At 41.0% G+C, this 15,359-nt stretch overlaps 1 protein-coding gene across 3 annotated transcripts; it reads right to left on the reverse strand.

The window, feature by feature from the left end:
• Window positions 1–161: 161 nt before the first annotated feature.
• On the reverse strand, window positions 162–14,943 carry ganabb (glucosidase II alpha subunit b). Of its 3 annotated transcripts, none has more exons than XM_085296897.1 (25): window positions 14,786–14,943; window positions 13,924–14,025; window positions 13,719–13,827; window positions 13,253–13,380; window positions 12,475–12,654; window positions 12,244–12,309; window positions 9,798–9,855; window positions 9,596–9,677; window positions 9,350–9,446; window positions 9,079–9,259; window positions 8,766–8,919; window positions 7,818–8,053; window positions 7,581–7,707; window positions 7,397–7,476; window positions 6,961–7,101; window positions 6,627–6,723; window positions 6,246–6,347; window positions 5,169–5,412; window positions 4,714–4,778; window positions 3,001–3,077; window positions 2,832–2,906; window positions 2,618–2,731; window positions 2,407–2,516; window positions 2,078–2,178; window positions 162–1,358 (listed from the first exon to the last, which is right to left on the reverse strand). In XM_085296897.1, exons 1-25 carry the CDS (start codon window positions 14,803–14,805, stop codon window positions 1,249–1,251), a joined length of 2,856 nt encoding a protein of 951 aa, XP_085153023.1. In that variant the 5' UTR covers window positions 14,806–14,943; the 3' UTR covers window positions 162–1,248. The 3 variants fall into 3 exon arrangements, with proteins under 3 accessions (XP_085153023.1, XP_085153031.1, XP_085153039.1); XM_085296905.1 differs by lacking the exon at window positions 14,786–14,943 and adding an exon at window positions 14,259–14,767; XM_085296913.1 differs by lacking the exon at window positions 12,244–12,309 and having other exon boundaries at window positions 14,786–14,938.
• Window positions 14,944–15,359: the final 416 nt, after the last annotated feature.

The following is a 15,359-nucleotide window of genomic DNA, read 5'->3' on the forward strand; positions in this document are numbered from 1 at the left end:
TGCGCACCTATTAAAGAATCTAGTCGGTGTAGGTTTAATATAATGCATACCACCATATCCAGTTGGCTGCTTTAGAAGTGATACTCCACTCAGAATATGAAACAGGACCAGGCGCATATAAAGAAACATTTATGAATTACTGACTCATAGAAGGCAATAGGTTTACATTTGATCAATTTTATTTTCACTTGGTCTCATCTTTTTAAAGTACATCTGACAACTTTGAGAGCTGAAGTCCGATCCTTCACTTCCATTTCCACCAGTTCATCACCAACAAAAATGCAACTAAGCGTATGGTTGTGATCATAAAAGCAATCAAGCAAAAAAAACAAAAACACAACCTTCCTAGAACAAAACTACAACAAAAAGGTCAGATCATTTGACTAGGTGGAGCATAACCCACCTCCACAGAATCATTTCAGTTCTCATTCTTCTTTAAGTGCATTTAAGGAAAATCTCTTGAACAATGCAGGAAAACAAAAAAATGAAAACAATGAAAGCACATCAACAGAATGAGCCACAAATTGTCAGTGGTTCAGTCCCCTGAAGTGATTCCCATTGCCAACTTTGTTCTAAACAACAGCTGCAAATCCCCTCACTGAGCAGCAGGTAAGTAACCAGATTGGTGCCGGTTGATTAACCATGTGCACAAATTCTGCAATACAGGGAACAAACAAAGACAGCCTGAATCTAAGTCAATTTAAGTGCTTTTCTTAAAAGAGGAATGAAAAGAGTTTTCAATGAGGATCAGCAGCAGATGGAGGCTTTGAATGTGAACCTTTATTTTAAATGGAAAACAGTGGATTGGTTTGGGGGTTTTTTTCTGAGGCAAACTGGATGGAAAATGAAGTGGACGAAAAAACAAAACAAAAAAAGTTTCTGTCTTACCCCAAAGATTCCTAACAATGACATGAATCAAACAGATCGAGCAATGTGACAAAACATAATTGTTCATCTAGCAATAACCCTGAACTCTCTCTGTTACCTATTAGAGTGTGAACACAAGGGAAATGGCTGAGAAGTAAAGTGGCTCAGATCGACTAACAGGTATACATGAATCTCTGTGTGCGTGTAATCAGTGTCTTGTGTATCCTTTTTTCCCCCCACCATGTTGCCTATCTTACTCTGTTTTAGTTAGTTATGGGTATTAGTGCCTTTTTTCTATTTCCCTCTCTCTCCCTCTGCTCACTTTCGGTTCAAATCAGTCATTTTCCCCCCTCCTGCTTCCTCCTCTTTCATCTTTCACGATTACTGAAATGTCACGGTCCAGTCGGCCCCTGCGTTCATGCCGGGCTTACGGACTGTCAGAACAGACATGGAGGCGTCAAAATCGAACTCCAGCTGCTTCTCTTGGCCATCTGTAAACAAACAAAAAAGTAAGAAAACAAACATCAGGGGATTTTAAGTTTAGAAGCTGCATATTTTTCACATAAATCCATAACAGATTGCCAATTTTCACATCTTAAATCTTTCAGATCCTAAAGCTGCCATCCCATCTGAATAAGAGTTTGAAAACAACTTAAACAGCATGAAACTAAATAAGGGGAAATCAGCAAAGAGTAGAAAATGGTGAATATCCATGATCCTTTCCCTTATTTTTGGTCATCCATTGCCCGTTTCAGTTGTTGATGCTCAGACTAAACACGGTCGTAGCATAAACAAATATCCTCAGGCTTCAGAGTGTTGTCTGTACAGTTTTTCCTGGTCCTGAATCTGCATGTCATTGAGAAGCCCCACCCACCTCATGTTCAAACTTTCTATTTGTGAGGGGCATGAGAAAGGTGGCTTACTTCAAGCACTGGATAAATTGAGGAGCTGCATCCAAGGCCTATCAAAAGCTAAATAGTGACTATTTATAACTGTTTCATGCAAATCTACTTTAGCATAAAGATACAAATCTGGAGCATGAAATTTCACCCAGTACATCCCTTTTTATCTTATATCCCACTTTAATGGCACACATCACAATGTTTTTAATTCCATGAGTGTTTACCAGTAAATGCTTACATTTAAAACATTTGAAAGGAGCTTCAACATGCAGATTCGAACTGAAGATGATTTCATATCAAGCACTTACCAGCAGTCTTAAGGGTAACTTTGCTGGGTTTACTGGCTCCCAGTACGATAATACGTTCAATCCAGGAATCGGTAGTAAACTTGGCATCAGGAGCAAGGTTACTGTGGATCAGGCAGGCACAGAGTTAAATACATAGCAATAACAGATTTAAGATTAAAGAAATTGTCCATGAATAGATTGGCACAGCATGTGGAAACGTTTCTTCAGTTTCACTGTGTTTATATTTTATAATGTAACATTTCTGAGACTATTAAAAGTGTAACTATAGTGACATCATGGTTTTTTTTATATTTTATTCAGAGAATTTTGATAACATATCCGTCACTCACACAGAAGAGAGGACTTTGTTGGCAAAGGTAAGCTTTCTGTAGATGAACTCCTTCTTTTCATAGTTGAAGGTATGGCCATCGTCTATGTAGAGCTCACCATCTGCAGTTCTCTATCAAAATAAATAATGCATTAAATAAATGGTTAAAACCTGTCATTAACATCTCAACATTACTTAGCACTGTAGCAACAGAGGATGTGCAGTTCAGTTACCTGGAGATTAAGAGCCACATAGAGAGTGTAGGGGTCATGCTCCATGCAGGTGGAGGACCTGCGGACTCTAAGCTTCCTGGGAATTATGGAACCGCCGCGCTGGAAAACCGGGATCTAACAACAAAACACCAAGGCTACTAATGAGAAATGTGATAAAAAAAATACATTGAGCTTAAAAAAAAAAAAAAAGTTAAGCTGAGAGTTTGACACTTACAGAGCTCATGGTGACGGGAATGTAAAGGTTTTGGGCTCCGTTGTGTTTCTGGAAGGTGTGGACATCGAACCAGACCTGATAACACATGTTCACACACATTAAGATACGCCCGTCTGAAAAGATCAAAGATACGTGTGTCAAAATAAAAGCCTCCGTTTCTTCCTCTTACCTCATCTTTGCCAGGCAGGTAGGCAGTGACTCCTCTGGCTCCCTCCTCAACAACTGGGTGCACCAGCAAGTCTCGTCCTGAGGCAGAATTAAAATGACGTCAGGGGAAGTGCCAACCATTTCAAAACATGCCTGCCTGACTGGAACAACTGGATTCAGGGTTTTATCCTCATTTGTCATATTGACAAAGTGAAGCACCACCGCACAGACAGGCACAGCTGCACAGATTTTCTAATTCAAGTGTCTGAACATTAGAAGTCAATTTAAACCGAGATAACAGGTATTTTTGGCCACCTGATGGCAGCAGAAGCAAGTTGTAGATAACTCTATAACATAAATAATAGTGTACCCCCACTACACAACCTGTACTTCCAAAACATGATTTATAGAGAAGGGAAAACAGTGACCTAAAGCAGTAAGTTTGTCAGCTGGAAAGAAACAAACTGAGGGAAGCTACATAGGAGGTTATATTTTAGCCAAAATCATGTTCACATGCGTGTCGACTTGTGACTTTTTTCCTCCCCAACTTTGAACTGTAACTTCAGCTGTGACAAGACCGGTCTGAGCATCAGACTGTCCCCGTTAGCTGCTCACCTGACAAACCATTTGTTTGTGTCAGTGCAACCATAGCTCTGTCACCTTGTTACACTTCCTGTCATTTGATGTGGTGTTGAACAGTCTTGTGTTGCATGTAGTCCTAAGTGTGGGTTTAAAGTGCCATTTGGTAAATCACTTACAGAGCACCACACTCAAATCACACATCACGACTAGGGCTGTGCGATATGACCAAAATCTCATATCCCGATATAAGAATTATATCGTCCAGATAACGATATAAATCGCAAAAATGTAACATTTTCTGTAAATTCTGTGAATCTTGGGCAGCTCGACTTGCGGGAAGTGTTTCCAGCTGCGCGTCATGTAGCTGGAGTCGAGTGTTTTAACCGATGCATGAAACTATACATTTTTAGATATGTTGTAACGGCCGCAGTTTTCTTTGTGAGTATTTATTACACGGCGTGCTGCGGGGAAAAGCCTGTTCTAACGTTTGAGTCTAAGGTTTATTTTTTAGCACCTGGCGGCTCTTTTTTTACTTCTCATCTGTAAATAATCTGCTCTTTCACGTGATTCAGTTTATTTTGGATCTTGAGCTTTATGTTCCACATAAACCTTTTACAATAAACAAGCGGACACGCGATGGTTTTACCGTCATTGTTGCTAACCACAACGCATAAAAACAGGCGCTTGTCCGTCCGTAGTGTGGTTATATTAAATATAAGAGAAAGAGAGAACTTTAAGAAATTAATATAGCAACTACAGTGTCCATCAAAACGATGAAAAAATATTGCCGTAAACAGTTTATTTTGCGACACCACGAAACAAACGATAGACGTTTTTATATCGTCATCCAATACATATCGTTATATCAAACAGCCCTAATCACGACAACACAATCAACTGATGCATCAGGTGAGTCGCATGAGAGGAAAGCGCAATAAGGTGACATAAATAAATTTCCACTAAGGATCATTGCATTTTTGAACATAAGGGAGCCTTAGTTCAGCAAGGTTTCTGTAGAAGAACCTGTTAAAGGATTACTTTGGGTAGCTTTTAATCCCAGATCACTCAGGGGGGTCTTTCAATGACAAACTGCAGTTATCACTGTGGATGCTTGATGAATACTGAAGGCCTCAAATTTGGTTATGTGTCTCACCGATTAAGTACTCGTCTTCCAGAGCAAAAGTAGCCAGATCCTGAGGATACTCCACCCACAGAGGTCTGCAATAGACATGAACACAATATTTGCATCTGCATCACAATATACTACACAAATCAGCCACACTGCAATATATTTTTATAACCTGATATATAACCCAAATAAAGGATTTTTTTCTTTCCCGATTTGAAATTCCATTTCTCTTGATTGGGAAAGTAATATTCACCTCTGTCTTACAGCACATTGCAGTAACTACTTGAATACACTGTCTTTTCGTGTGGTATTATGCATCACTCTTATTTATAAACTCTAAAAGCAATCAAATAACTGCCTTAAAATTAGTTGACATATTAGATAAATTTTAAACAGCAGTTTGCTCAAATGAGGCCTCTTCAGAGTACAATTATCTGTGGATAGACAGTCAATACATACAGGTTAACCAAAATCATCACCTCATGACGGGCTCTCCCGTCACATGTGCGCGGTAGAACAGCTGGTACCAGTAGGGCAGGAAGGTGTAGCGCTGGCGCACGGCTTCACGGATCAGTGCAGTGTTTTCTGGACCAAACAGCCAGGGCTCGCGGCGGGGCGTGTCCAGATGGGCATGGGCTCTATAGAATGGCTGGTAAGCACCCGCCTGGTACCAACGCACAAGCAGTTCAGTGCTGGGAGACTTGAAGAAGCCACCGATGTCAGCTGTGAGACAGAGAGGGACATTATAGCCTCGGTTGACAACGCAAAACGGCACGACACAAACTTCTTGAAATAATCCGTGTTTAGAGCTCAACTCTTAAAGCGGATTTTGTACCAAATCAATATTTATGTGACTGCAGCTGATTTAACATGGGAATATGGGCTCACCATGGCAATGCCTCATGCCCATTTCCATGACAACCTTACCAAACACCTGAGGGATTTGTATATTAGTCAAAACAATTACGTAAAACTGATCTGAATGAATGCATTTTCCCCTTTCAAAATTCAGTCCTGTTTTACTGCTGTGTTCAAGTTCGATGCTGCACACTCACACCTATTTGAAAGCTGCAGTATAGCTAAATATTAAAAGGTAGCAAATAAAGGGTTTTTTAAAGCATTGTTCTGTTCCACATTTGAGGTTTCATAAACATCAAGACTTTGTAAGTACTATAAATAAAAAGGAAAGGAAAATCTGAGGACTGATAGAACTAGAAATGCTGCCTCCAGGTTTGGAAAGTCCCACGCTCAGAGCTTTGATGACTTCTGATCACTTCTCTGGGCCTGGATTATAAACCTCTAGCTGTAATGATGGTGGTAATTTCAGTCTCCAGTGTGGCAGCAGAGCAGCGTTTCAGCCTTAAGAATTAAGTTAAATCAGGTTCGAACAGTTATCTGACAGAGGGCAAAACATTAAATGAGGCAAAGGGGGGAAAAAACAAAACAAAAAATTTGCAGCAGCATCAAGAGTTGCATTTGGCTCTTGATGCTGAGAATGAAACTGAACACGATGGCCATTGTAAGCTGACCAGAGAACCTAGGAGGGTTGCACTCACCTCCACAGAAAGAGATTCCAACCAGGCCCATACTCAAACACATGGGGATGGATATTTTCAGGTGGTCCCACTCAGCAGCATTATCTCCTGTCCACACAGCACCTAAGAGCCAAAAAACAAACCTTAACACACAAGATAATGCAACACCCAATTCTTTTTGTTATGAAAAGTAAATTGGATTTTATGAGCATTGATAATTTTACTGTCCAAGAGTCGAGGGTCCTTTCACGGCTCAGTCTGAACAAACTTAAAGTGGTGTTTGGTCTAGCCAACGCCAAATGTAAACAAAGAAGACTGCATCCTGTAAACGTCAGCTGTTCGACGTGTGATGCCACGTCTACATTAGAGCAGGCAAGAAAGTAAAGAAAGAAAATGGCTCACCGATGCGCTGAGACCCAGCGAAGAAGGCCCTGGTCAGGACAAATGGTCGTTCAACTCCTCCTGACCGCTGGATCAAACCCTCCGCCGTGGCCATTTGCTGTCGATAATAAAGAGATCGATAAATAAGAGGAAAACAGACTAACATTTACAGTAAGTTACCAAATACAACTTTAGGATCTCTTATTCCTTTTTAAAGGAGTTTTATTTTCAGTAAGAGGTAATAAAAGGATGCCAACGATTATCTGTCCTCCAACAAAGTAACAAACTCCAAATAATCTATAGGTTCTCTAAAAAAAAATTATTAATGAGAAAGGTCACAGTGAAATACACTCACCACATATAAACCATACAGGTTGTGTATATCACGATGCTCCCAGGATCCATGCATTGCATCCTTGTGCATAGTGACCTCCGGCCCATTGAAGACTGATGGCTCATTCATGTCGTTCCATGTATACAGGTTCTCCATGGTGCCCTGGAGAGTGAACAGATTAGATTTCATTTTGAGATGAGATTAAACAAATTTATGGAAAATCTATTTATTTATTTTTGCTCCTAAAAAGTTCAAGCTTGAATGAATATTCAGTTACAAGCCAACTGTGGAAAGCTCAGGTGGTTCAGTTTCATGTGAGAATATATTAAATAAATTTTGTTTACTAAAACAAAAATGTAACAAAAGCATCATATATCAGTTACACAGGAGTCACGCTGTATCTTCAATAGGTAAACTTTTAGTTGCAGATTAGCAACTTCATGTCTTCAAGGCTCACCTCATACTGATCGTAGGCAAACATGCTGGCCCACCAGGCTCTCATGTCTGCACGAGTGAAGTCTGGATAACTGGCACTTCCTAACAGATGTCATCCAACCCAAGGAAAAACAAAGAGAACAAATATTAGAGAAATATTTCATGTTTGATAAAGAAATACTGATGTGGAGTTCTCACTCTCTTACCAGGCCAGCACCAGCCTTCATAGTCGCCACCATCTTTATTCTTGACATAGAAACCCAGAGTGCGGATTTCATTATGGATCTTGTAGTTGCTGTCTACTTTAATGTGGGGGTCCACAATAGCAACCATCTAGTAAAATAAAAAAAAAGAAAAAAAAAAAAGAAGCAAAGTGAAGTTCTGGCCAGACACCCATCAAACTGTGCATCATATCACTGTGATCGTCATATTTCCATCTGTACCTTGCGCTTCTTGTCCATGAGACCCTGCAGCATCTCCTTCGGGGTCGCAAACTTGTGCGGATCCCAGGTGAAGTAGCGCTTCCCATCGGTGTGCTCTATATCAAGCCAGATGAAGTCATAGGGGATGTCGTGCTCGTCAAAGCCGGCATCGACCGACTTCACGTCCTCCTGGTCATTGTAATTCCAGCGGCACTGATGGTATCCCAGGGAAGCCAGGGGAGGGAAAGACTGAGTGCCTGATAACCACAAGGAAGAGGCCAGTCAAGAGCTGTTATTCAAATTTGGTAGTTTTATTACTGGCATTAGGCAGTGGATCAATAATATAAAAGATTAATAAAAATTTGACTTGAAATACAATACGTTTGAGCAGACGCTTTCATGAATCACCACTGATTTTAATCACTTCTGTTTAAATTTACCAGCAATCTCAAATAGAGGGAATTTGTGAACCAAATATAATTATTGGGTTCACTGAAAAACTGTCTCAGTATTAATTAATACTCTGCAGATTACAATCAGCTGCTTACCTAGGCTAAAAAAATGAATCTAATAAACATTATTACAACTAAGGAGACTGGAATATTTCTTATGAATAAGAGATATCAAAACAAATCTGAATAAATTGGACTGCTCATTTTAAGCTAAAAAAAATAAATAAAAATAGCAAAATAGATTGTATCCTTGAATAGTCAGAGTTCAACATAAGATTTTTTTATCGTGTATTGGGCCTTCATACAGCCCAGTAGATTACTGCCTAACTGAAACGAGACGTTTTAGCTCGAGGGTACCACTCCTGTGCTCCCGGCCAGAAGCAATTGCTAACGAACAAGGAAATCCCAACAGGCCCTCGATAAGAACCATTAAAACATTAAGACTATTAAATGAATGCTAGTGGTATTTGTGTATACAACTTTACACAAGAGTCTCAGCAGTATTGACACTTCCTACCTGTAAGAGAGGCGTACTGAGAGAAGACGTCTTTAGGAGTTGGTCCCAGCATAATGAAGACGTCAATGATGCCGCTTTCAGAGATCCAACGCACATCTGTCTGTGGTGTCTCACTGGAGCCCTGAACATAATCTAGCATTTTCCCAAAAACAGTCTGGAAAGAGAGCAGCACGACAAAAGACGCTTTTATATTTTTGATATAATTACTGATGGCTAAAACAAAAAAACAACAACGAAAACAAAATTCACTTTAAGTAACAATCCAGATCAAGACTTCTTGGAGGAAATGACAACACCCCCCCCCCCCACATACCTTTCCAGCTGTATTGGAGCTAATATCCACCCAGGTCTCTGCAGCATTAAGCCAGAAGATGCCTGTAGTTCGCTGGGCACTGTGGGCTACCATCACTGGGACAGACCCGTACAAGGCCATAGGGTTATACAGTTCATACTGGAACACATCCAGGTTATAGAGTCGATACGGATCTCCATTACTGGAACACACAAACACAGGCATGCATAAAACATCTGTGCATTTTTCATAATGAAATCTATTCTACATGTAAAATGCTGGTGGCACTCACTCTGTTGTTTTGAGTCTGAGAGTGTCTGCATGTTCTGGAATGCCATAAACATGCTCGACTCCTGGCAGTGAGAAATCTAAACTAACAGCAGATGGACCTGAGGAGCAAACACATCCAACATCAGTCAAAGAGAACACCTTTTCACCACCTGGCATGTCTGCATGTCAGTGTGTGTGTTCGGGTTGAACACACACACTGACATGCAGACATTATGATACCGATACTGAAATCACAAGTAGGATTTACCATTAGGTTTGCTGTCTGTGTGCGATTTAAATGTTTCTTCCCACATCCCGTCTTCTACTTTCTCTTCCTCTTCCTTTGTTGTCTGTTAGCCAAACAGGGGAAATAGTCACGTTACTCAGATCTAGCTGAGATGCAGCAGTGAAATGGTGGTTTTAAATCAAGAGGGGAAGACTGAAAGAGAGTGGATTTTATTGTGCAGTACCTCTGCTTGGTTTGCTGGATCAGCCTCCTCCTTCTTCTCAGCCTCTGGGTCTGCCTGACTGCTCATGGCATAAAGAACAACGCGAAGAGGGGTATGGGGAAAAAGAAAGGCGTGTTACTTTGGCAAAGTCAGGCCATCTTGATGATATTGTGATGGTGGTAATATATGGGATAATTAAACTATGATTCAAGGAAAGGGACATACAAACACAAGTTGGTGATTGCCCCGCTGTCACCACACTGACATCTGACCATATCTACCATTAATTACTGTAATGACAAAAGGGACTGAGCAACTCCCTGCCTTGTGGCTATTTCAAGCTACACATTATAGTACAGGAGCTCCAGAGGCTGTAGCACGTAACACCCAAAGGACTTGTACCCAGTGGATCAGGCATAAACTGAAAGTAACCAAGAGTAAGCCACCAAAAGACCCTTCACACATTTGCGACAAAGTTTTGAAATGAATTGCAGTGATATACATGCCAGGGATAAGTGTAAACAACAGCTTGTCTTAAAACCCTGTTAATGCAGACAGCAAGCACTGTATTGCTGGTTAAAATAGCTCCAATGTCAGTTCTTACACCAAGAACACGCACAACTACAAACTGAAATATAACCACAAAGAGAGATGTTGCTGTTGGGTTTGGGAATTGAGGTAATGCCTGAGAACTAAGAGGCAGGACACAGACTACATGCACTGTCTCCCACTGACTTTGTGGCAGGAGAAGTTAGGGGGTGTTTGTGAGTTTATGCATGATCTTACATTAACGTATACATATTTTATATGCAGATAAACGTAACTCCATTGTCTTGGACTCTATTTGGTGATGTTAGTCATTATTATGCTCTGCAGCCTAGATGGGCTCAGTGTAGCAACTGGTGAACCTGGAACTTGCTAGACCACCATTAAGCGCTGCAACCTGTGGCTGCAGAAACACCTCAAGTTCTGTTGAAGTCTACAGACAATTGCTTACATTTTGGTCACGCTAAGTGTCAGGAAGGAGGGTTACCCTCAATCCACAATCATCCACCTCTCTCTAACCAAATCTGGTTTCAAAACACCAAGATGGTGACAGCATCTAGGGCTGTGCGATATGACCAAAATCTCATATCCCGATATAAGAATTCTATCGTCCCGATAACGATATATTAAAAAAATAAATAAATCACAAAAATGTAACATTTTCTGTAAATTCTGTGAATCTCGGGCAGCTCGACTTGCGTGAAGTGTTTCCAGCTGCGCCTCATGTAGCTGGAGTCGAGTGTTTTAACCGATGCATGAAACGATACATTTTTAGACATAAGTTGTAACAGCCGCCGTTTTCTTTGTGAGTATTTATTACACTGCGTGCTGCGGGGAAAAGCCTGTTCTAACATTTGAGTCTAAGGTTTATTTTTTAGCACCTGGCGGCTCTTTTTTCATTCTCACCCGTAAATAATCTGCTCCTTCACGTGATTCAGTTTATTTTGAAAAGTCTCAACAGGATCTTGAGCTTTATTGTGAAAGGTTTATGTGGAACATAAACAAGCGGAAAGGCGATGCTGTTACCGTCGTTGTTGCTTACGACAACGCATAAAAACAGGCGCTTGTCCGTCCGTAGTGTGGTTATATTAAATATAAGAGAAAGAGAGAATTTTAAGAAATTAATATAGCCACTACAGTGACCATCAAAACGGTGAAAAAAATATTGCCGTAAACAGTTTATTTTGCGACACCACGAAACAAACAATAGCGTAAAATGAAACGATAGACGTTTTTAATATCGTCATCCAATATATATCGTTATATCGAACAGCCCTAACAGCATCTCAGTGATTTATAAAACATCATACTATCCCTCTCTTTTATACTATGTATGGCAGCAACATAATCTCTGGTAGATCTAAAATAAGTTTGTGGGAAACCCTGGTGTGTGTGTAATGCCACATCATAGCTCTTATCTGGACCTTAACATTATTTCTGCACTTAGCTCTGACCATAAATTAAGCAAGAGTGAAAATCTGAATCATTCATTCAAAAGAACAGATTGAGAAATCCAGTCAGTCATGCAGTTGCGGTGTTAGATGAATTTATCAGACGAGCTGCTAGAGCAATACTAAAGGAGTACAGTTAATCAAACGTTGATCTGACAAAACATTGATTTACGCAGACAGTAACTAAAAGGCCTAAAGCAGACACTGCCAGATAATCTCTCTGGGTCTTCTGATGGTCATTGTAAAGACGGTCTATCACAGCTATGCTAAGAGGAAGGGCTGGAATGATCCCTTAATCTAAATAAAAATCAAACAACACCATGCACACACTCACCCACACCCTCTCTCTCCATCACATTTATTTGAGGGTAAATACAGCAGTTGATATGATGTGTGGCCCTAAATTTTATGTCACTACTGGCAGCATTAGCACATGGGACAGAATACACACAAATCTTAAGGGTCTTTACCTAGAGAATACCCTCTTGATATTATCCCACACGCTAGCCACTGTGCTAGTTACTTTATAGGAGAAACTAGGATGATAGGGGAGAAGAGGACAGAACAACGAGTCAGAGACAATACTCAAAAAAACAAACCATATCATGGGAACAAAAACAGAAATCATCCACGGAGTGACGACGTGGATTCAAAGAGAGGGCTGGCATTTGTAAATGTGTGTGCATGCGTGGGTTTCTCACGTGTCCTTGCGCATCCTCAGGTGCTCAAAGGCCAGCAGGCCGCGTGAGTTCAGAGACATCAGCACGTCGCTTCCTTCCATGATGTCCAGTCGGAAGGGCCGGGCGCTAATAATGACTCTCTGAGACTCCACCCCCAGGGACAGCACCACACCATTCTCGTCCTGAGACAAGACAGATAGGCTGAAAGGAAAAAGAGAGAGAGCGAAATGTGAAGTGAGGATTTAGTTTTGATGAAGAAATGCAAGGTCAGGAACTTAAATTGAATAGTTTTTATTATCATCTCATTAATCATAACTTCATACTTATATAAGCTGTAAGACAGAGAAGAAATTATCTGAAACAGTTACAAGTTTTTGTTTTACTGGAAGAATTTCTATTCAAAGTTTCAGTTCTCACTCACCTGACACCTTCACAGTCAGGAGGTGCAGAGAAGCCATGAACCATATGATGGGTTTTCTTTCATTTAACAAGGAAAATCTGAGAGATTCTTCATCTTATAATTCCTAAGTGACATCTGAGTGTGTGTTGCTTTGTGTGTTGCCTTAATAAAAGAGGCATCCCTTTTATTAACGGATCTTTGTCAAAGTAGAAATTTCAGAATTCACACCCTCACTTTACCTAACCTTTAAAAAAGCTGATGTTATCATGAAATATTTTCTGTTGCTCTGCCTATTTAAAGATCCTTTGAAATAAGTATCCCTCCTGTTCTTGTGTTTTCGGCTTGACTCCCAACATCAAAACCTCCACCCACCCATGAAACCCTCAACAGGACACTCACGGCTCTGTGGTAGGCTCCCTGATGAGCACGTCTGGGACTTCATAGCGAGGTTTCAGAGGCTTAAGCTCGTTAATCTTCACCCTCGTTATGTTTCCCTGGAGGCGGTAGAGCTCGAGCAACAGACGCACCTGCGACACAAGCACAAAGTGAGAATGAGAACAGTGAGAAGCAAAGGCAGGTGCCTCATTTTCTACAAACACAGCATAGGAAAACACTAAGTTTAGCAATGGGTCACTATGATTTCACATAACAAAGAGGTTACCCTGGAAAATGGGATTTACATTTTTTATTTCAGCTGATAGTTCAAAAACATAAAAACAAGGGAAAAGTGATTTGTTAGCCTAATAATTCAGTTATTAATGCGATAAATAAAGATAAAAGCAATAAAAACAAGTAAAAAAGAAATATAGAGAAATCATATTTTACAGATTGTGCAAATGTTTGTTGTCCCCTTTCTGTAATCTACCTTGTTGTTGTCATTGATGAGCTGCAGGGTGAGTCTGGTGTTGGTCAGCTCCATGGTCTCCAGCAGGGCTCGATAAGGAGACTCTCCAGGCTTCAAAGCTCGCTGACGCCTGTTTAACATTTCAAACCAAGAGCCGACACCAGTTATAAACCTCTGCAATTATGTGCCGCTTTATTCATGAGCAGTTTGTCTTTTGGGAACTCACTTGCAGAAAGCACTCTGCTCACAGGTCTTGAAATTGCCTTTGTCCACAGCCCAAGTCCCGCTGAGGCACAAAGCCAGCCCGACTACCAAGAGAGGCGCCATCCTGTAATGGGAAGCAAAGACAAGAACATTAGCTTCAGCGTGCAATCACATTTGGATGCAACGCCTGGCAGAGCTAACCAAACTACAGTACAGGAGTTGGGTAACAGACAGCACACACAGACGGACTTTGGTCTCTATGGTGCTAAAACGATGTGACAGGCAGCTATACAATTACCCATTTCCTCACCCAGCACACGGTGCGCATATTAACAAGAAGCACCCCATTGTCCTCACCTCAGACGCTGGTCCTGCAATTAAAGACTCATTCCCAGCCCTACTGTAAAAATCCCGATGAGGGGATGTGTTCAGACTGCCGACAAGGAAAAGAGGCAGTAAAAGCTAACGCAATCAGCTAAGCGGGCTAGCTAGAGAGTGCTCAAGACGGAAAAAATACAACAGGAAACCGCTAAGAATTTTTAATTTAACATTAAATAAACGTCTACGTTTTTACACACGCACTAATGCACCCGTTGTCTGACAGCAGTGTTATCGTTAAGCAATCCGGATCAAGATAAGGTGCTAACCTTACTAAGAGCCAGCCTGTCAAGTCGCTAATCCAATTCAATTCAATTGAGGGGGATATCGAATTTTTCCCGCATTAATTTTCCGACTTTGCGGCAGTTAAACCCCGAAACAGTGAGTTTGCTTTCACGCTTATACGATGTGCAACTACGATGATAAACTCTGTCCTCCCGCGCACTGATAATATTTCGAAAAAAAGAATAAATTGGCGATGAAACAACGGAACTGCTTTGTCCTACCTTGCAGTGAAGGTGGCCATCTTGATTATGCGGCCTCTTGACTCCGCCCCCAATCACTCCGCAACAAAGATCGTTAAGAAATAGGATACTCAGCAACTGCGCTAATATTTACGCGTGTTTTTCAAATAGCAGGTCAATATGTGGCGGTTAACACTGTAAAGAGTATGTTTTTTAATCTTTATGTTATTTTTCTGGCTGTAAAGAGAGGATGAACGTATGAATGTATCCTCTCAGGCACGGACACGTCATCGCCAGGCTCCAGTCAGTGAAGTGCACAAATGGGAGTCTTTGTCCCACCGGATTCATTTCCAGCCAATCCGATGCGTGCAACTGTACTACAGCCGTGCTATAAATCATAACGATCGGCAGATGTATACACACACACACACGGAACACAAATGGACGTAATCGCCTTAAAGATCAATGCTCGTCCATGATTTAGGCGTGTTTTCCCCTCTGGACCTCATGTCAGTGGTCCGGTTTTTCTTCTATCGGCTGCTCCCTTTCGGGATCGCCACAGATTATCAGCCTCCATCCTCAGCATGTAATCCTTCCCTACATCCATGAACCTTCA

Source organism: Mchenga conophoros, linkage group LG2, assembly GCF_057382185.1.
Source record: "Mchenga conophoros isolate Kocher_MC1m ecotype Shallow Benthic linkage group LG2, M_conophoros_male_GT1.1, whole genome shotgun sequence".
Classification (NCBI taxonomy): Eukaryota; Metazoa; Chordata; class Actinopteri; order Cichliformes; family Cichlidae; genus Mchenga; species Mchenga conophoros.

Bases quoted from the DNA above. Each gene is read 5' to 3' on its own strand.
- ganabb (XM_085296897.1), bottom strand. From the start codon at position 14,805: ATGGCCACCTTCACTGCAAG. The intron at 12,655-13,252 runs GTGAGTGTCCTG...TTTTCCTTTCAG, and splicing joins AGGGAGCCTACCACAGAGCC to CCTATCTGTCTTGTCTCAGG. The intron at 5,413-6,245 runs GTGAGTGCAACC...TCTGTCTCACAG, and splicing joins TGGAATCTCTTTCTGTGGAG to CTGACATCGGTGGCTTCTTC.